The sequence below is a fragment of the Podarcis vaucheri genome (genome assembly GCF_965113315.1).
Source record: "Podarcis vaucheri genome assembly, chromosome: 10".
NCBI lineage: Eukaryota > Metazoa > Chordata > Lepidosauria > Squamata > Lacertidae > Podarcis > Podarcis vaucheri.
In genome coordinates, this window is record NC_138748.1 from 44,278,204 (window position 1) to 44,299,220 (window position 21,017).

The 21,017-nt window shown below is 42.6% G+C and overlaps 1 protein-coding gene across 4 annotated transcripts in view; it reads right to left on the bottom strand.

Moving 5' to 3' along the window:
• The window catches only part of CACNA1I (calcium voltage-gated channel subunit alpha1 I), a 296,624-nt gene that overhangs the window by 27,494 nt on the left and 248,113 nt on the right, over positions 1–21,017 (bottom strand). For all 4 annotated transcript variants that reach the window (XM_082241264.1, XM_082241263.1, XM_082241265.1 and 1 more), the window contains exons 18-27: positions 20,404–20,504; positions 19,430–19,553; positions 16,455–16,523; positions 15,050–15,234; positions 14,351–14,477; positions 12,213–12,338; positions 9,689–9,778; positions 6,120–6,312; positions 4,955–5,106; positions 420–529 (exon numbers count right to left, since the gene is read on the bottom strand). In XM_082241264.1, the coding sequence (XP_082097390.1) occupies positions 420–529; positions 4,955–5,106; positions 6,120–6,312; positions 9,689–9,778; positions 12,213–12,338; positions 14,351–14,477; positions 15,050–15,234; positions 16,455–16,523; positions 19,430–19,553; positions 20,404–20,504 (1,277 nt within the window). The remainder of the gene's footprint in view (positions 1–419; positions 530–4,954; positions 5,107–6,119; positions 6,313–9,688; positions 9,779–12,212; positions 12,339–14,350; positions 14,478–15,049; positions 15,235–16,454; positions 16,524–19,429; positions 19,554–20,403; positions 20,505–21,017) is intronic.

The window sequence follows — 21,017 nt, forward strand, 5'->3', positions numbered from 1 at the left end:
GGCAAAGTGGTGGCCAAGCTGGTGGGAAATGACTGGAGAGTTTCACTGAGTGAAGGAATGCCTTGATATCCATGTTATCTGTATTTCCTTCTAAGGAAAGAGGCTTCCTTCTAAGCCAACTTACTCCAATCTGGCACCCTCCAGCTGTTTTAGACTACTGCTCCCATCAGCCCCAACCAACATGACCAATGGTCATAGATGATGGGAGCCAGAAACTAAAACTCCCAGAGGGTACCGAGTGAGGAAGGGTGCCTTAAGCATTACTTTGTAAAAATGTCCGTGGTCAGAGTCCCCTCTCCCCAAATTCATGCTAATTCAAATACAGTAGTTCAGGTAGTGAATGGTATTCCAAACACAGAATGTGTCACCTCTGATCTTCTGTGTGCCACAGGGTATGACTCACGTTCTTTCCGGCTCACCTGTCTTTGAAGAAGCGTCTCAGCCCAAAGGCTACAAGCTTCAAAACCGCTTCCAGGACAAACACAGTGGTGAACATGTAGTTGCAGTACTTGAGGGCAGTCTCCAGAGACTAGGAATTGAAAGAAAAGGGAACATTAATGTCATCAAGTTCCCTGACTGGTCTGTGAGAATCAAAAGGAGGAAGGTGTGGAAGCACACTTACTGGTTTTGAGCACATGCGCAATCGCCTCTCCTAGACTGAGTTCAGGAAAGCTGTTTGCAGCAAACCCACCAGTTTGTAGCAAATGCTAATGCGTACAAGCACTATCTGACTAGTCCTTGTGTCAGTGATAACTCCCCTTTCCTCAGAGCAATTTTCCAAAAGTAACCTCTCCCACTTTAAACAAAACGCTGAACAAATGACTACCCTAAGATACACTGGAGATCACATTTGGGGTAGAAAACTACCCCATAAAAAGGGCTCAACGGACACCGTCTGCCCTCTGAAAAAGAAAAAGAGAGTGATGGAGGCAGGGAAAGACAACATCTGGCTGGGGAACCATAATAATGATAATTATAACTTTAGGGCTTGCCAAGTCTGACTGTCTCCTCCACTGCAGTGCTGATTTTACATTTATATAATTTGATTGCTTTAATATTTCAAAAACGTAAACAGTCTTGGGTGCCTTGGCAGAAAGGCGGTATATAAATGCAACAAATAAACAAATAGGAAGCATCCAATAACATAACATGCATTTAAAACATGTTCCCCACCCCAAAGATTCCTGAGAACTGGAGTTTGTTAAGGATGCTGAGAATTGCAGCTCTGTGAGGGGTAAACTATGGTTTCCAGGATTCGGAGGGGGGGGAGGAGTCATGTGTTTTAAGTGTATTGTGTGTGTGCAGGCAAAGTGGACATCCCACCTGGTTCATGGGGTGACAAGGAAAACACAGCCAAAAATTAATTTGGGAGCTGAACATATGTGAGGTCTAGTGAAGGCAGGAGAAAGCAGTGTTCCTTGTAGGAGAAAAACCTACCTCTGCTACTCTTTACAAATATATCTACATATTTCTAGGATTCTTGAATACTGAGCTACCAAAAGACTATGTCTGCAGCAGTATACCTCAAGTATCTTAACATTTAGTTCCTTTCTGTTTTGTTCCTTGCTGAGAAGATTTGCATGTTTCAACCTTGTTTACAGTTCATACACGATTCATTCTTCCATGATGACTGGCTGGTCTTTTATTGTTTCTGTAGCAGCTTTCCATGGCTTAAAAAACCCCAAACAAGAAATGCCAAATTTTGCACAGCCATGTAAATGCCTCTTACCTACATTGCTGCTATGTGAACCCCCCCTTTTTTGTGTGAGAGGGGAATCTTTGAGGACATGTCTTTTGAAGGGGCTGCAAAACAAATGGTCTGTACAATATCTCCCCAGATCTGAAGAGGAAGCCCTAGCAACTACCATGGCTCCTGATGTGGTGACCTAGGAAAGGGTCTGTGGTGGCCTTCTTGGTTATAAAGTTCCCTCCCTGTGAAAATGCTGTGGTCCTCTTAATGGATGACTTTTTGCCAACATCTCTCTTTGGGCAGGCATTCAGGAGAAGAGTGTTAAAGCTCACTTAATGCACCTGGATTCTGTTGGGATTTTTATCCACCAAGCTGTCTAGCAAGTAGCACTATGTTGTTTATATCAAGTGAGTGTCTGAGAGTGTGAAACTGGAAGCCTCAGTACTGTTGGAAGTTAGTTTCACTTCTCTGTGTTAGGCTGTTCTGTACTGATGCTGAGAGAGCACAGATGTGCTGATGGATTCTTTGTATATGGACTGTAAATAAAGTAGTTTTAGAGCTACTAATTGACTTTTTCTTCTGTTATGAGATACCAAAAGATGAGTGTGCTCCTCTCAGGAAGGAGGGGTCGCTTATCACCGATCTCTGTGGACTGAGGAAGATTTACAGCCAGAGGGTGACCACCAGAGAGACGTCTTGGGAAGGTGGTGGCCTTCCCAGGCGTTTTTCCAACAGATTCCCCCAAAGAATCCTGGGGACACTAATTTACACCTCACCGTGCTACATTTCCTAGCACACTTAACAAACTACAGTTCCCTGAATGTGCTTTAAATGTATGGTGTGGATGAACTGTTAAGAGAGTTGATTTGCTATACATGTACTTGGTTTAATGCTTTTGCTTATTGGTTCGATGTATTTGTGATATGCTTATTTCATTGTTGTCTACTGCTCTGTGATCCTGCAGGGTGAAAGCTGGGTTAGAAGTATTAATGATGGTGATGATGATTATTATTTCAGGGGGAAAACAGTAGTACTGAAAACAACACTGGAGAAGGGGGCTCACAGGCACTTGAGAGAAGAAACAGGTTGGCCAGGGCAGTGGCTGTAGCTCTAAGGGCTTGCTCTAAGGGATGCTGTGGTAAGACTGCACCCTTGTTTCTGAAGTATTAATCTCATCACAAATATGTTGTAGTAGAGTTTAAACCAGGACAGGACTTGGTATTAGATGCAGGCTTATGAGTCATACTGCATTCCATGGAAATGAGTCATGTTGCATTCTGTGCCACAGGGCTATCAAGCTATGCTTCTGCTCTGAACAATCTCTGTTCATCTGAACGATTGTATCGTTGGAAGGTGGGTGGTATGAAAGGGATCCAAACATCATTACACACCACTTCTGGCATCAGTACCGTGGGACAGCTTTCACAAATTAACTGATCAGTAAATAAATGAGGGGTCTCCAAAGAGAACAATCTATGGGCTACAGCTCTTCATCTTTTTTGAGGAAGCGGGAAACTAAGTTTTCTGAAGAAGTTAGCAGACTTTTTCAAAATTGTATGAAGCTCCTGCAACTCACTAGAAAGGGTTCGGATAATTATGTCTGGCATATCTGGAGTTCCATATGCTTGAGCCACCTTAAAGCATTTTATAGGCATTCCATTATGCCAGCATAATTAACAGGTGGGGAAAGTGACATACAAGGAGGCGAAGAGAGATGTCTCCTACTTGAAGATTTGACGGGTGTAACAAGGAGGGAGGAGATAGGATGATGAGCTTAGAAGCAAAACCCAAAAGAAACTGGGATGCAGGAGGAGATACAAGGTATAAACCATAGGAATCCTGACAAAAATTGTTCTTGAAGTCTAACAGAAAGAGAAGGTGAGTTAATGACTGCAGTTCTGGCCATTTCAGATCTTAGAAATTAAAGACCCTGCCTCTTGAAGACAGCAGGCTCTGGAGGCAGAGGTTTCCTGGCATGCATGAATACAGAACTGAGCAGGATGTACTTACCCAGAGGGAAAATACCTTTTAATCTTATATCATATATATTTGATTCTGAGAGCCAAAAATTCATTTCTTCAACTAAGCCACACTAATACTGTGTGTATTTTGGTAACATCATCATTCTAGTTTAGGAGAAATAGACAGGAAGGATTCTCTCTCCAGGATCATGCCATCCCCCACCCCACCAGATGACAAACTCCTTTGCACATGAAGCGAAATGGGAAACAAGGAGTAGCAAACAGGTTGGATTAAGAAATATACATCTCATCTAGCAAACCACACTTTGAAAGAGGAAAAAATAAGGGTTGCATGCCACCCCAATCTCCATGAGTAGTGCAAAAGTCCTGGGGTTGCAGATATGCTTAACAGGGTCTGTGTTCCCTTTTGAGACACTACAGAGACTGTGGTGCCCACTAGCACCCATAAAAGGACCTCTGCTAAGGGCCCATCCAGCTAACTCTGCAAAGCTGGCTTGCTTGGCTTGTTAGCATAAGTAAATTCAGGGGTTTTCTATGTTTGGCGAAGTTTAATCGAACATTGATTAATTCAAACTTTTACTGACTCCAGAAATTATGGGGAGTATCTAGCATGCAGGAATTTAGGGGAATCTGCCCCCCCACAAACCTATAACATCAGACATGAGCCCCCCGCCATTAGTTTGTACCTATTTGCTGTAATTATCCTGTTAGTTCTGGCTCAATTTATGGACAATTTTGCACAGTGATATTCATCACGGAACTTTTCAACTGGCAAGGTGGATGATCATATAGCACGTGGTTCTAGTGAAACTATATAGTGACCAGACACACGCCCTAATAAGGCAAGTTTTGTAATAAAGGAGACCTGCTGTTCTTTGCTTTGTGAGTGCAGTGGTACCTCTGTTTAAGAACTTAATTCGTTCCGGAGGTCCGTTCTTAACCTGAAACTGTTCTTAACCTGAGGTACCACTTTCGCTAACGGGGCCTCCCGCTGCTGCCATGCAATTTCTGTTCTCATCCTGAAGCAAAGTTCTTAACCTGAGGTACTATTTCTAGGTTAGCAGAGTCTGTAACCTGAAGCGCCTGTAACCCAAGGTACCACTGTGGTTCTCTCTGTAGCCTGTTCCCAACTCATCTTCTAATGCCTGCCACGTTTTACTCCTAATTGCTAGACATCTATTTTCTACTTTATGTAAAAAGCAGCTCTTTGTGAAAAGGGGAGGAGAACAAGGAAGGAGGAGGAAGGCATAAAGGTGGGATTTAGTCCTTTGAACTCACTCACCATTGGCTGGTTGTAGTGCTCCAGGGACATAGTGACAACGTTGAGGCAAATTATGAAAGTGATGAAGATGTCCAAGTAGTGGCTGGTGCAGACCGAATGGATGAGGAGGCGGACAGAGCAGTAGGTGGCATAATACGGCAAGCGCTGTGCTTCTGCCATGGGAGTGGCAAGGGGAGCAACCCAGGGAGGGAGGGAGGGGAGAGGAAGAACAGAGAAGAGGCAAGGAAAGGAAAGAATGGAAACAGAGAAAGAGGAGCAAGGTGAAAGGAAAGGAAAAAAGAATGTAATAAAAGGAAACCAGAAGACGGGGAAGAAAACAGAAAGTGAGTAAGTGAAAGGGAAGAGGGGAGGAGAGGGGAGGGGAGGGGAGGGGAGAGGAGAGGAGAGGGACAGAAAGAATCTGTTAATCCTGTGTTTGTAGAAATGATGCTAAACCAGCATTTCATGCTCCAACAAATTGAGTTTTCAAATGAGCAGAGGAAGCAAGCATCTCCAGAAAAGGAAAATCTGAAGTAAGGAGAAGTTACAGGGACTTCCATGGTTCTGGGACAGAGATGCATTCAAAGGGGTTTAAGGAGCAGTAGAGGGGAGAGGAAAGGCTGGACTAATTCACATCCAGGTGCATTTGGGGTATGTGTGTTTTTCTCATTAAATCATCTACACACAAAACTACACGCACAAATAAGAGGCACATTGAAACGGGATTCTCTTGGTTCCAAGGCTGTCTTAGAATATGATGACTGAAAGAGATAGAGATAGCCATGGGCCCCATCTACCCAAAGAACAGGTGATGTTAACAGGGTTTTTTTGGGCAGATGCTCAATGGCATTTGACCAAGCGGCAAACAGCTCTCACAGTTTTGCCACCCACATACACATCAAGAACATAAGCACCTGCTGGGTCAGGCCAATGGCCTTTCTAGTCTGGCACCCTCTTCTCACAGCGGCCTGTGAGAAGCCCAAGAGCAACAGCTCTCTCTCCCTTTTCCCATGGTTTCCAGCAACTGGTATTCAGAAGCATTCTTGCCTCTGACTGTGGAGGTAAAATGCAGTCACCTGGGTTAGCGATGTTGTATTCGTTGTTGTTTTTTTTAATAAAAAATGACAAGTTTTTTCTCAGAAAACTTCAGCCTACGAACCAACAAAACACTTAGGTTGTTCCTTACTCCTACGCTTCTTCTCCAGGCGCCTCAGGCGCTTCTCTTCCCGCCGCCGGGCCTCTTCTGCCTCTTGGTGTTGCCGACATTTGTGGAAGTTCTCCACCACCACCCCTACAAACATGTTGAGGACGAAGAAGCTGACGATGAGCAAGAAAGAAATGAAGTAAAGGAGCATCCAAGGGTTGTTGTTGGTCACTGGCTGGAATTAAAAAGACAGACAGACAGACAGACAGACAGACGCTGTAGTTAGCACTTTATGAGAGGAAAGACCAAGAAATGATTTTGTTGAAGGAAATCGGAGATTTCTGGAAAGCAAGGAAGACAGCAAGAATTTATGATTTTTATGACCAATGGGAGACCCAAACTTCATGGAAATATGGCGCAGGACACATCCTCCCTCCCCTCAAGCACTGGAGAGTGATATTTGTGATTTATTGAGGAGAGTTTATAGGGAATCCTTCCTTGACTGCCTGTTCTTTTCTTTCCTGCTACTGGGGAAGGCATGGTGCATATATTTGTATGAACAAAAGTACTGCCATCACAGTGACATTCATCCATTCTGTCCATCATGAGGATGGTTTTAATTAATAGGGCAGCAATAAAAAAAGCTAGAGCAGTGTCATGTTGAAGAGAATGAATATTGAGCTGGGAAGGTTCCTGCTTTCCTGAGTGTTCAGGTCAAGCCACTGTATTTAATCCTCAGTCCTACCCTTGTGATCTACAATAAAGGTATAAAAATAGTGGCATATCTTACAGGTTTGTTGCATGGAATATTCATAATTTATATGAAGTACAGAGGAAAAGCAAAACAATCAGTCCAACTAATTTTTAACCTCTCCCACTCAATTAAAAAGTGCTTTAAATTATTATTTTTAAGCTGTCAGATTTATTAGGCTATTGCACATGATGATCTTGATCAGATTCCAAAACAGTATCATTTTTTCCTGCACTCTAAACTTTTTTTGGAGGAAACAAGCCAGGAGTGCAATGTTAAGAGCTTATTGAAACAGTGTCCCAAAAGGATTTGACATGCGTGTCTTTCTGTGTGGGGGTGGAATTAGTATTTAGATTAATAATATTGGTAGCTGGAATACAAGAATAATAATTACAGTATCAGAGAAGTAGACTAGGATAATTACAATAATTCTCTGAAGAACTCATTTAGCAATGTATACACAAATTATTAATGTTCGATCACTATTATCAAGTCATTAAATATCAGAAATTAGTACAGGCACAACAGCATTTTTCAGAGAAGTAATTTTGCAGCCTTGCGTGTATATTTGCCGCCTGAGATGCCAAAGAGAACTTCCAGATGGGTAATGAAGCTTAGCTAGAGAAATGGAACGGTCAAATCCTATGCATGTCTACTCTGAGTAAGTAAGTCCCATTAAATTCAATGGGGCTAAATTTCAGGTAAGTGGGTCGAGGTTCACAGTCTAAGGATTTTCCAGATTATTTTAAAAACAAAGCCCTGGTGTTTTTTTTAATGTTTTACTCATCTTAGAACAAATCCAGCAAAGGGGGAGAAACTTTGTTTGTGGTGGGAGTCATTCTGCATATGTAACAGGAGAGTGAAGAACTCTCACAAGAATTAATAAGGAGAAGACGGTGTCATTGGTAAGTAATTTATGTCACAGACACCGTCCAATAGGAGAAATCCACACTAAAATGCTGGTGAAATTTTATATGGATCCTTAAAAGAAAGCTCACAAATTGCTGCACAGGTGTGGAGAACTGAAAATCAGTTTGGAAAAATGCAAAACTGAGAGAACAAAAATTGACAGATTCGTCTGTCCTTATTCCCATGTAGATAAAAACCGTTTTGTACGTATATTTTGGCTGCCCTAGAACTGTTGTGAGGTTGTGCTAGAAATGGTTCTCTCCAAACAAGACCAGCTGAAAACCATTCTGCTATACTGAGAAAACAAGTTGCGTTCACAGTGTGGATGTAATATATCATCGTCACTGTTTAGGTCCTGTGCAACTGCCATCTGCATTAGGGAAGGGATCTTGCATTATTAAAGTGAACAGGAACAGCAGCAGATTTTAGCTGCCAGGCGTGAAAAGCCCTGCCTAGGGTGGGAATTGCCGCAAGTGATCATCAATCCAAAGAGTCTGCCATCATGCCCCAAAGGACACATGATACTACTGCAAAGCCATTAAGAGATAAAGAAGACGACAGTGATTGGCAGAAGTTTATGCAAAAAGAATAAACGTGGGAGCATTAAAACAATTTTCTCCATGCTAGTTACCTGAAAGATATGCCATGTCTGCACACACAGAAAACAAAAGCTACACCCACTACAAATTAGATGAGGACAAACTGCAGCAAAAATGGAATGGCCCAGCATGAAAATAGTACCAATCAATCTGACAAATCTCTGAGGGAAGCAACGTGCTTTCAATGCAAGGTGTTTATACAACCCTAGTACAGTTAAATAAGGAACTTATACTCTAAGGGCGCCTCCAGACTGTGGCAATTTTGTGGAAGGGATTCGAGCATATACTTGAACTGTTGGTTTGCGCAATCAAAGTGGATTAAAGCACTCTGTTGCCCTAGAGCAACAAATCTGCTTTTAAAAATGCAAATGAATGGTTAACAGAAAGATGCGCAAACATCTCACACGCAACTCAGGATGAATCCTCATTGTTGCATTAAAAAGTCAGAATAAATGCTCAATGAAGACTGGAATTAGTCTAACCCGTGTAAGTTCTGTGCGAGCAAATCAACATGAATTCTCAATGAAGAGTTTGTTTGGAGGGGGCCAAAAACGGGAGAGAAACAGCAGTGAGAGGGAGTGATAGAGAAGAGAAGGAGAGAGGACTGTGGGCAAATGTCTTGACGTGCATTTAAAGCCTATTTACACTTGGGAATGAGGATGAAGAGTATAGACTAAAGGCTATGGGGGGAAATGCAAGTTTTGAGGAGAAAATAGAGAACTCAAGAGAGAGATTTGGCATTGCACATGTATTAAGAAAGGCAGTTCAGTGCACACAGCAAGAGAACATATTAGAAAGGTTGCTTGAGAAATCTGTTATTCCCAAATTCTGCTACAAACTGACCTGACCTCTAATACTAAAATTCAGGTAAGAAATGGGTAATATTTTGGAGTTTGCACTTCTAATTTTGCAATGCAGCTCCCGCACTCAAAAAAAGTACTAAAATGCATCTAGAAATGCAAGTTTTCATGATGACATAAATTTAGAAAAATGCACTTTGCGAGAAAATACCATTAGGAAAATATGTTCAAACATACATATTTTAAATTGCAAGGTCTTTTTTCAATGCAGAAACAGAGAGGATTGGCTTTATGAATGAACACATGCAAAACAGACATTGACCAGAAAAAGAGTGATCTGTCTATGCTCACTCAATGTCTTTTGTCAAATGAAAAATGGCCTGCCGCACTATGTTATCCAGAAGAAACTTAACCACTCCCCCTATAACTTCCTAGTACTTGGGGAGGTACATAGCAAACCAATTAGGAGTCATCAAAGATGGATCATCCAGCCTATTTAACAACCCAGCTGAAAGCAACATGAATGATCATTTTGTAAAGCAAGTTCCATACCTGCTGATCAACAGCCACAGCATCCAGTCCATTGTACATAATGTTGACCCAGCCATCTTTGGAAGCCAGTACAAAGAGTGACATCAAAGCCTGCAACACATGAAAGTGAGTCAGCTTTGGACTGGTTCAGGGGTTGACTATTTGATGCACACAAATGAATAGCAAAAAAACCAGAGAGGTTCTTTCCTTCCTTCTTCCTCCACCACCCTCCCAAAGTTCTCCAGGAAAAGCTGATGGGAGAGGGAAAAGAATTTGCCTGTGAAAAGGGGGAAGAGAGAGAAGGAAGTGCTGCCAGACAGCTGTCCTCCGAGAAATTCGTCCCTAGAGAAACACCAGATCAGCTCAGTCACACTGTTGGTTTAGAAAACAACTCATCACAATACACTCCATTCCTTGCTAAAACGTCACAAATCTATCAAATCCAAGGGGTTGCAAAAAAGGGAACATGAAAAGTATCAGGAAGGACTGTGATGCATCTGATTATTATTTTTTAAGAACCCAATTATCTCCCTTTATAACTGGCTCTGAACTCTACCCTGCCACGTCTCACTCCCCCATGGAAAATTCGCACTCCGTGCAAAAGTTGACCCTTCAAAAAAGATTCCAAGACACTTCAGGAGGCCTCCAGATTAGACAGTGAATTTCAACTGGATGCAAACAGGGAAAGAAGCTAGAATATTTTAATCAGAAATGTAAAGCATCCTCCATAAACACTCGCTCTGTTTGCTCCCTTAAGAGCCTCCAGAGGTTGAGACTCGACAGTTTCCCTAGGCAACCATTTTCATTTCCCCAACAGTTCTTTTTGCAAGGAGATCTTTTCTAATGTCCGGTCTGAACGTGCTTTACTGGAATCTAAACACACTATTTGTAGTGCTTCTTTCTTTGTCCCTCGTAAACACTGCCCCCACCCCTGATTGATTTCTTTGCGTTTAAAACTTGCTACCAGGTCTCTTAAGGTAGCATACAATGTAAAACCATGAAAATGATATCCCTGTTCATGCAACTAAACAGAGCATGCTGAACATGTGCTGCTGCAAGGCAGGGTTGTGGTGGCAGGCCCCATTGCCACCCTCCATGCAGTCATTGGCTCTTCTGCGCGGGGTGTGTAGACTCTGTTCAGAAGAGTTGGTGAATGCATAGAGTCAAAAGTAGGATCCTGCTTTCCTGTCCTACATGCCCAGTTAATCTTGATTAGCACCATCAACAGCATTGGAATTAGAGTTAAAATTCTGACTTTTGAAAATATATTTGAAAATATTTTAAATTAATTATTACAGTTTAATCCCTCATAATGCATAGCTCTTTATCCTTTCCACATAAATCATGTGCACATGTCATATGGTGGGAAGGGCCACAGCTCAACAGTAGGGTGTCTGCTTTGCATCTAGAATGTTCAATTCCTGTCATGTCCAGGTGGTAGGGCTGGAAGGGAAGCCCGGAGAGCCACTTCCAGTCAGTGCAGACAATGCTGAGCTAGATGGACTGACGGTCTTGTGTCACCATCAAACTTCTGACACCGTGTGTTGTCTTCAGCTATTTATCTAGAAACTCACTGTAAGCCAAGTTAATGAACTTTATTTCTGAAAAGGTCTGGGAGCCTACATAAAGTAGTAACGAACTTCTTCAGTCAGGCCACTTCTCTGAGCCAGCTCTGCAGCAGCTGGCCTCCTGGGCTATGCCTGTTTCCCTTAAAGGGGCCATGTGCCAGTTACGTAACTCACAATTCATACATTACAGGTGTGACTCGATAGAAGGCAGCTTTCTATGTTCCTATGTGTTCTAGAACCTCAACATGCTATTTCTGGTTCTTTTTTCTTTTAGGTCACAGAGGTCTTCAGCTTTCTCTGACCTCTGAGACCACTTGAAAGATTCCTGGATACTGTAATTGAAATATGCTGCTTTTATTGAATTTTTTAAAGCAGCTTTTGAATTGCTGCTTTGCATTAATCATTTATTGTACAGCCCACCAACTTGATATTATTCCAATGAGATGAGGTATATCAGTATTTTAAACCAACCAACCAAACCAAACCAGACCTTGAGGCATTATCTGAACCAAGTTAAGCACTTTGTATCCCACTGAAATTAGTAATGGAGTAAAGGCTACAGTCCTTTAACCCACTTACCTGGGAGCCAACCCCATTAAACAATGGTATTTACTTCTCAATAGACATGTAAGTGCATGCTTAACCGAAGCCTTAATTGCCATTTTTATTAAAATGTGGTTGGCTTAGTTTAGTTTCAATGTGCTGATTTTATTGCTGAAACCAAGGAGACTTAGAAGCACTTAATGTTGGATGGACTATGCCATTTGCAATTCTGATTCTTAAGGTATATCTATCTTACAATGTGGTAATTAAAAACTGGATACGCTTCAGAAGATGAAGGCTCTCAACAGCAGGACTACAACCTCCCATCCTTCAATGTGAGGATCGATGTCTGAAGTCACAGTCCTTCCTTTTAGGCTGAAGACACCAGGGAGACTAAAGTGAGTCTAAGGAAACTTGGAGGGTTCCACATTTACCTGGCCCAGATTGTCGAAGTTGTATTTGTGATGGACCCACTTGTAATTGGCAGCCATGCAGTCAGACCTATTGGTGATGTTTCGGGTGTCCACGCCCAGACAGTGGTAGAACTTCCCCTTGAACAGCTGCAAGAAGAAACCACTTTGTCAGAGACTTTGCTGTTAGGAATGGAGGGTGGTGCTCCTGAGTTTGGTTACGAGACAAGGCACCTTGCGCCTCTCGGTCACTGACTGCCACCTGATTTAAGACCCATTGTGAACTGAGAGTCATTAACCTCCTGACACCCATTGGGAAGTAAGTAAATGAGAAAGTAGCTGAATGGGGACTAGCAGAAGCAAAATGCCCCCAATTCTATTCCCCAGGCCAGTCTAGAGTTATTCTGTTCCAAATTGTTACTGGGTTTGCTGAATGCGAGCATACTGCTCCCATGAATTAAATACTCAGAAAATATCCCCTACTCCTCAGACACTTCAACATAAATTTACTTGGTGGTGACTTTAAAAAAAAATCTGTTGCCCCTTTCCCATATGGCAGGGATTGGATTGTGCATTTGGAAAATCTCAGGGTGACTTCACACGTTACAGGAAGCTCATCTGCTTTCTAGCACTTCCCGTACATTATGAAACTGCCATCCCTACATACAGATTAAGTATAGCACATTCTTCCAAATGATAGAAGCACTACCCACTCCAGCAGTAGGAGCCTAAAATAAAACAGAACGTCACTACTTTCTTCTTCAAATAGTCGTGGGTGGATCCAGTGCTTGGAATGTGGGGGAAAGTCAGGAATTAACGGAAACCACTTTTTTGTAATAAAAGAGCAGGTAGATATCTGCGCTCTCAAGCATTTCAGTTTGGACCAGCAGTCAACATGCCATTTCAGCACTGGGTCCTGAGGTCCAGCTGAATCTGACAGTAGCCCGGAACACCAGCCTTGCACTCTTATTATTTTGAAATGCATCCCTTCCAGCTATCACATTAGAACTGGACCAAAGAGGGAGTGTGAAACAGTGAATATGACCCCTCCTCTAATTTTTTATTAAATCTCCAATATTCCAAAATATTTATTGTCATAAACAAAATGTTTTTCCCTAATATAAATTCCTTCTTGACTTCCCACCCCTCCTTTCCTGATGTTTGTTTTTCACTTCTTTTTATTAGTGAATATGACATCTCAAGCTCATCCAAATAGGTTCTTGCTTTCTCTGTGCCTGCATTCTCAGGGATGTGGAGTGGGACTCTGCCTAACATTCCTCTTCTTTCAGACCTTTGGATGGCCTTTTAAACTGTGTAGGATATTAAATTTTGTTTGTTATTATGGTATGCATTTTTGTGTTTTTAGATTGTAAACTGCCCTGTGGTCTTTCAGATGAAGGGCGGTATAGGAATTTAATAGATAAGAATTAGAATCGATGCATTCCTAGGCAGATGCCATGGGGACAGCATTTTGTATGCCATCATTTCTGAAGTCTGCTTGCAAGTGGTTTGCATTCAAACTGCTTGCAAATGGACTTTGAAGTGATGTTTCTCGGCGTCCATCAGCTGGATTAGTGCTGAGAGCCACCCTCTTGGAAATCCAAGTGACTGACAAATAGGCGGTTCCACCTGCTTGGCAAAGTTGGCCTGCAGTGAGGGGTGGGGGAGGGAAGGAAGGATCCAGCCCACCAACCAGATCCCGCGCCCCCACCCTGCCTCATCAGGAGACAAAAAGCCACACGTCTCTTGACAAATTTCCTACCCACCTCTTTACCATGGTCTATAGTATAATGGGAAAGCAGGCCTTTAAGTAAGCAGAAGTAAATTCTCAACTGCTTTCATGTTAGGACAAAAAGATGCAGCACATGAGACACAAAGACACAGGAACCAGAGTGGTGTAGTAGTTGCAGTGTTGGACTAGGACCTAGACAACGCGGGTTCAAATCCCTCCTCAACCATAAAACTCAATTGGGTGACCTTGGGCCAGATACAGTCTCTCAGCCTGCCCTACCTCACAGGGTTGCTGTGAGGGTAAAATGGGGAGGAAGAGAACCATGCACGCCACCATGAGCTCTGTGAAGGAAAGGTGGGATATAAATGCAATAAAATTAAAAATAATTAAAAATAATACATTTTCTCATCGACGATATTAACAACAGTACCTGCACCCCAAGAATGCCGAAGATGATGAAGAAAGCACAGCAAATGAGGACGATGTTTCCAATGGGCTTGAGTGATGAAATTAGTGTCTCGACCACAAGTTTCAGGCCTGGTGCACGACTTATAACCCTGAAAAAGAAGCACTGTGAGGAGCAACAATAAGGGAGACGTAGAACAGAGCTGCTTTTCTCAATGTTTTACGAAGAGCTCCTCTAAAAAGTATCACGACACAGCTGCTTGCCCCATAAAGCAACACGGCAAATTTCCAACAAGGGCATCATTTCATCCCCATATATGTATTTTTGTACACATTACATGGCTGGACAACTGCATTACAAAATTAAGAGCAATGCCAATTTCGAAGAACAGCTGTGCTTTGGTTTTCATATTGCTTTTGAAAGTGCAAATTAGGTACCTAAATGCCAACTCAGTCTAAATTCTCCCCCATCGCTACTATCAAAACTGACTCTGGATACACACACACCCATTCCCTGCCTCTATGCTTCTTCTTTCCTATTTCGATTGGCCTTGTCATCACAGACTGTATCTAAGTGCCCTGAGCTCTTCACCCTTCTTATTGCCCTTTCCAAAACCTTTATCACGGCAAAACATCTGGGAGTCCACACAAGCTTTCTCTGGGTGTTCAGAGGCAGGGTCCTTACAAAAGAGAGGAGGGGGGAGACTAGCCTTTTGGATCTCACCTAAGGGGGCGTAAAGTACGCAGCAGCCGGAGGACTCGCAGCACCCCCAGAATTTTGGCTCCACCAGCAGAGGCTACCGAAACCACAATATCAATGATGGATACGAACACCAAGAAGCCATCCAGGATATTCCAGCTACTGCGGAGATAGGCCTGCTCCCCAAAATATAGGCCAAGGGAGACTACCTAGGGGAGATGAGAGAATGCATGAGGGTGGAGAATGTGATAGTCAAGCAATATCGCTGAGCTACACTCCTAGAACTACTACACAGTGCAGATACTTAAGGGTTTCACCTGGGTACAGAATTCATGATGGGAACAGGCAAGGGGTCAATGGAAAGCTGATCACTGACACTGATATAATGCTTGGCTCTCTTCTAATAAAAACAACAACCACCAAAACTCTGGGGAATAAAAAATGGACAGGAGGGCATGATTTCACCTCTAACAAATATTTTTTTAAAAAAGCTAATAGCCACCAAGGCCCCGATGATCTCCTTGCTGCTGCTCCTGCTTATACTATATACAAATCCCTTCATCATCACAGAGATAATTTTAAGTTTTGGAGTTCTGAGATTTGGAAATGAAAGGGTTTTAATCAGTGCTTTTTTCTGGGGGGGACGCAGGGGTATGCATACCCCTAAACAATTTGTGAAACTTTGTACTTTTGTCCCTTTACTGTATTTGTTTTTCCCAATTTGAACTATAAAATGGTGATTTTCTTGAGTCAAAATGAGAGTACCCCTAAACATTTTTTTAAAGAAAAAAAAAGCACTGGTTTTAATTCTCAGTACTCCCTATCATGCCAGCCTGTGGGAAGCAATTGTACAAATATAACCAGCAAGAAATATGGCCACACTGAATATTTACTCATTTGGGTGTGTGTGTGTGTGTGAATGTACTGGATCCTTTCTTTGGAGGAGGGAAGAAATGTTTATTTAGGAAAAAGACACAACCCCTGAAATCACTTTCAAAGTGCTGCCATTATTTGCCCCGCCGTCTGTCTCTTGGGTGCTATTCTCACTGCTCCCCACCCTGGGTTGTTTCTTTTCTAAAGTTACCCTAGCCAGCCAGGGGTCATGCAGTGACCTTGATGCTGAAATGCTTCACAGCTCATCAGACTCAGCTAAGTGCTGATATCATCATAGGCAAACAAAGCCTATTCGGGTGGTGCTCTGAATAGACAAAGAATTGCTGCCCTATTTGCAGCAATATATGTACATTCACCAAAAGGGCGTCTGCCCTCTTTCAACTCTGACAAATATATTTGTGCAAATGGCACCCCTTTGTACCTTACCCGTCGCCCCCCCCCCCAAATGGTATGTTTGCCTCCCTGACAGATTTGGAAGGGGCTAGTTGGGTCAGTGAAATGGGGACGGCTTGGTAGCTGTCAATGAGTGACTTACTTTCAGTGTCATCTCAGCAACGAAGATCGCTGTGAAGATGTAATTGGATACCGTAAGGAAGATTCTCTCCTGGAATAATCAAAGGCAGCCTCAGAATAGATCTAGCAAGAGCTCTGCAGTTTGAGTCATTGCAACAAGCTTGGCAAATCCTACTTGGTTGCTAAGAGCCAGGTGGGTCTAAAAGTCTAGGGCACTTTAAGGTCAGCTGCCAAAAGCATCGCCCTACCCAGCATCTCAAGTACATTATAATATGCTGTCGTCCTTCCTAGTCTACCGTTGTGGCCCAATCAGTTCCTAGTGGATGTGGTAGAAATAAAAAAATGAATGTGAACAGGCCAGCGACTGAGGTTTTCTTTTCATTTACATTCACAAATACCTAAAGAAAAGATACAAACACAACAAAGGACATGGTCACATTGCCAGTTACACTGCATCCAGTGCATTCCCACTGCTAGTTTTAGAAGTCACATTCCCACGACACGAGCCACAATCCATGCTGACCCTGTACTTGGTCGACAAATACTGCTATTTGATGCGTTTCCTCCTCAAAGCAGCTTCAATTTGACTAGAAAACTAGATGCAGAGTTAGCAGTCATGGGACCGTGCCCTAATAAACCATTGTGCATGCACAGATGACAGCCTCATAAATGGGAGTTCTGGGGGAGGGGGGTTTGCAGGGGTGAGGAAACAAAACAGGTAATGCCCCATCCCGTCTCTGATGTGAACTGTGCAAATGCAGCTTAAAACGCAGCAGGGGGGAAATGAACCTGCTGCATTTTGTTGTGAACATGCCCCCCAGTTGTGAACTGTTACACCATTGAATAGAATCCTCAGGTAGATGGTGCTCATAGCAATCACGTCAAGTATGTGGCTCTTCTGTGGTTGAGGCAAACTGTTCACAGAACATAGGAAACTGCCTTATAACAGCAACATATATAGATGTTCATTTGGCCCAGCAGCAGCTCTCCCAGGTCTCAAGCAGAGGACCTTCTCATTACTTGCCAGGTGAGCCTTTTAACTAGAGATGTCAGGGATTGAATTTGGAGCCTTCTGCATTCAAAGTGTGTCCTCTGTCACTAAGCTATGGTTCCCCCCACTACCGGGCACAGCACTGGACTGTTATCTTGTCACTGCCATCCCACCTAAACCCACCTAGACCCACATGTGCAGAAGGGAGGCTTGTTCACACAGTTTGCCATGAGCTGGAAAGTGCTACCTGCTATGTGCCCAAGGGTCATATGTGGAATTTCGCAAGCCTCGTCTCAGGAATGTGAAAACAGTCTTCAGTGTGTATGTTCTCCTGATTATACATTGAAAAGCTAATCCCCAAAGCACACAGATAAACCATCTTATCTAACTTTCATCTTCAGTGTTGTCATGTACACAATGAGTTTCCCTCTTATTGGCAGGTGTATAGATTTCCAATACATGAGAAAGATATGTGTTTTCCTCATTTTTCACTATCATTGGCTGCTGTTCTAGTAATTTAAGGAAGTACCATTCTGAAGTTTTAGATAGGAAACGTTTTCTTCACATAGAATATATTGTCAAGGATTTCATCTGAATGGCTAAAGTATTTTACGAGCATGTGCTCTTTTATGTCACACACATTTATCCATTTATCTAAAATAAATATTCTGACAATTACTAACACAGATGAGAAATATTATCACTCTAACTCAGGACAGGAGGCCCTTTTCAGGCAGAGTGCCAAATCACCCTGGTAAAAGAGGTTTAGGGCTGTATACTAGTAGTGGCAGGCCCAACCTCACACAGAGACTCACACAGAGACACATACATGCAATCACACATATACAAAGCTGCTTCCAATGGAAACAGAGACATACATTTAATTCTTAGTAAAACTACTCAAGTTTCACTTTCCATTTTCTCCATAGACTCCATAGTTTGTAAAAGAAAAAAGAAAAAAGCTCTCCAACATCCTTTCTATGTCCCAATTGTGCAAAAGGTAAAAAGAACTCTGCAATCCCACAAGAATGCAAATAAAGTCAATGCAGAGCTGAACTGCCAGCCCTGCCTTAACAGCTGTTCAAAGCTTTAAACTTCAGCTGCATCCTGAAAGTTGTATACATGCAATTGCAAAAATGCAAAATGCATGAATGACTTTTTGCATATTTGCAAGGAACACCAGTCTACCTCTCTGCTAATACCCATTCTCCTCTGCTTTGAGCTTCTTTCAAAGGAAAGAGCTGCAAACGCACATTTTGCATGGCATCAGAGCTCTTTTTCCTCTTGGCTCCTCCTCACTGAATGGAAAGCAGATGGAACTCCAAGGGCCAGGTGGAATTTGGCTGCTGCACATCTGGCTTATGGACCAAGGGTTCCTCATACCTGCTCTAAACCATAGGTGTGTTCTCAAGATACTTTGCAGAAGGTCTGCTAGTTAATCTGCAACTAATACTATATGCACTCTTGTCAAACAAGTCATGTATAAGCAAAGAGAGTTGATACCCCCAAGTCTTTCAAATCCATCTTTTGTGTCGAGGGTGGACTTTGGTCTTTCAAATTTCAGTAGTGCCCTGTGTGAGGTCAAAATTCAGTGCCTCCACTGCCTCTCACTTTCTGCTCTGTGTGCACACTATGTCATAGTGGTGATGCCCTGTGGCGCCCCCCCCCCCAGATTGGTGTCCAGTGCAGGGGAACCAGGCATGATGCCCTAAATCCGCCTCTATTTATATGCAGAGTCTCACAACTGTACATGAATACAAAGGAAAACAATCCTCTGCCCATGAAATGCTGCTTTTGAAGTCGACAATTTTTACCAACATATAAAAAATGCTTTTGGAAGTTTCCAAACACAGTAAATAAGATCATTTTAGTGACAGACTTTAACAAAGACAACCAGCTTTTCTTCACACCTGCATCAAGATGCACTGTTGAAAGCATTTGTGTAGCTGCCCCACAAAAGCTCCCCTAAGCTTCTATGGTCCATCTGAACAGGTTATAGTACTCACTGTGCTTCTCTGTTCAATCTGTGGTCTCTCCAGGGCAATCGTGATGCAGTTCAGGAAAATGAAGGCCAGGACAATGTAATCAAACAGCTTATGGGCGATGATAGTTTGACAGAGGATGCGAAATCTGAAAGACAGTTCACTTGTTTGTGAAGTGCATATGTTTCTAAGGGATGATAGGGGTAGTGAGAAGGTTTGGGGGAAGTAGAAGATGATAAAATTACTCCCTGAAACTTAAGCTGTTAAACCTCCCGTTCAAAATTCTTTTGGTTTCACTTGAAGACTGTGCAACTGATTTAATTAGTATTGCCTCATGGCAAACTTTTAGAACCTCCCATTTTATTAATAATAAATAGAAGTAAATTTGAGAGCTGGAATAATTTCCTCTGCTGCTATAAGCTTTGCAAAATAATGCAGAAAGTATTGTGAAAAGAAGATACAGTAGTACAACATTGCTAAAAAATACATCATGGTGTATGTTTGATAGTGTAACGCAGGGCTCAGCAAACAATTTCAGCAGGGGGGCGGTCCACTGTCCCTCAGACCTTGTGGGGGGCCAGACTATTTTTTTTTTTGGGGGGGATGAACGAATTCCTATGCCCCACAAAAAACCCAGAGATGCATTTTAAATAAAAGCACACGTTCTACTCATGTAAAAACACGCTGATTCCCAGACTGTCCGTGGGCTTGTTTTAGAAGGCGATTGGGCCAGATCCGGCCCCCGGGCCTAAGTCTGCCTACCCATGATGTAATGCATAAACCAACCATGTGCTCTAAAAGATGTGCAGGTATGATTGAAGGTAAATGCAAAAAATTCAAGGCAGCGTGGTAGTATCCCACCCCAATTTGCCCATCCCCCACCCCCCACAAACAAGTAAAAGTAAATTTGATGTTAGCTGCTCTGAGCCCGGCTGTGGCTGGGGAGGGCGGGATATAAATAAAATTTATTATTATTATTATTATTAAAGGACACATACTTGTTTTGTGGTGAGAAAAGGTAGATGGACCAGTCTTCACGCAACTCACACCAGTCTGGCTTGTAGGCCTCTATCATCTTTTTGATACGGAAACACAGGCTCTGTGAAAAGTGAGGCAAGAACATCAGAAGTTGCCGCCTTCTTCACTTTCCCCACATGAGCAAGACTCCTTTAACGCCTTGCATACCAAAAACTGAGAAACCTCTCAAGTACAGCTTCTTCATCTATATGGATCATTGATGACCCACCATGCCCCATGCCGGGTAAGAAAATGACTTGAAATCACAGCTGTGGGAGACGATGATGGCATGGACAGAGCATTCAGAAGTTTCTCTCTGATCTGACATAAAACTGAAGGGCTGAAAAGAGAACTTCAAGGTCATCAGAGCCAACTGCAAGCACCATGGCAGGATTAATGAACTAATTTACCTCATAGAAAGTAGAGAATCAGCACTGCCATTCTGACTTAGACTGAAAGCTTTGCTGATTGGGCAACACTTAAAATTATTAACAGCCACGGGCTACTGAAACAGCTCAGAGCATTGCCTTCTACAGAGAAAACCCCCAAATGTCCCTTACTGAAACTGACATTTCACACCTGGTGAAATCCAGTG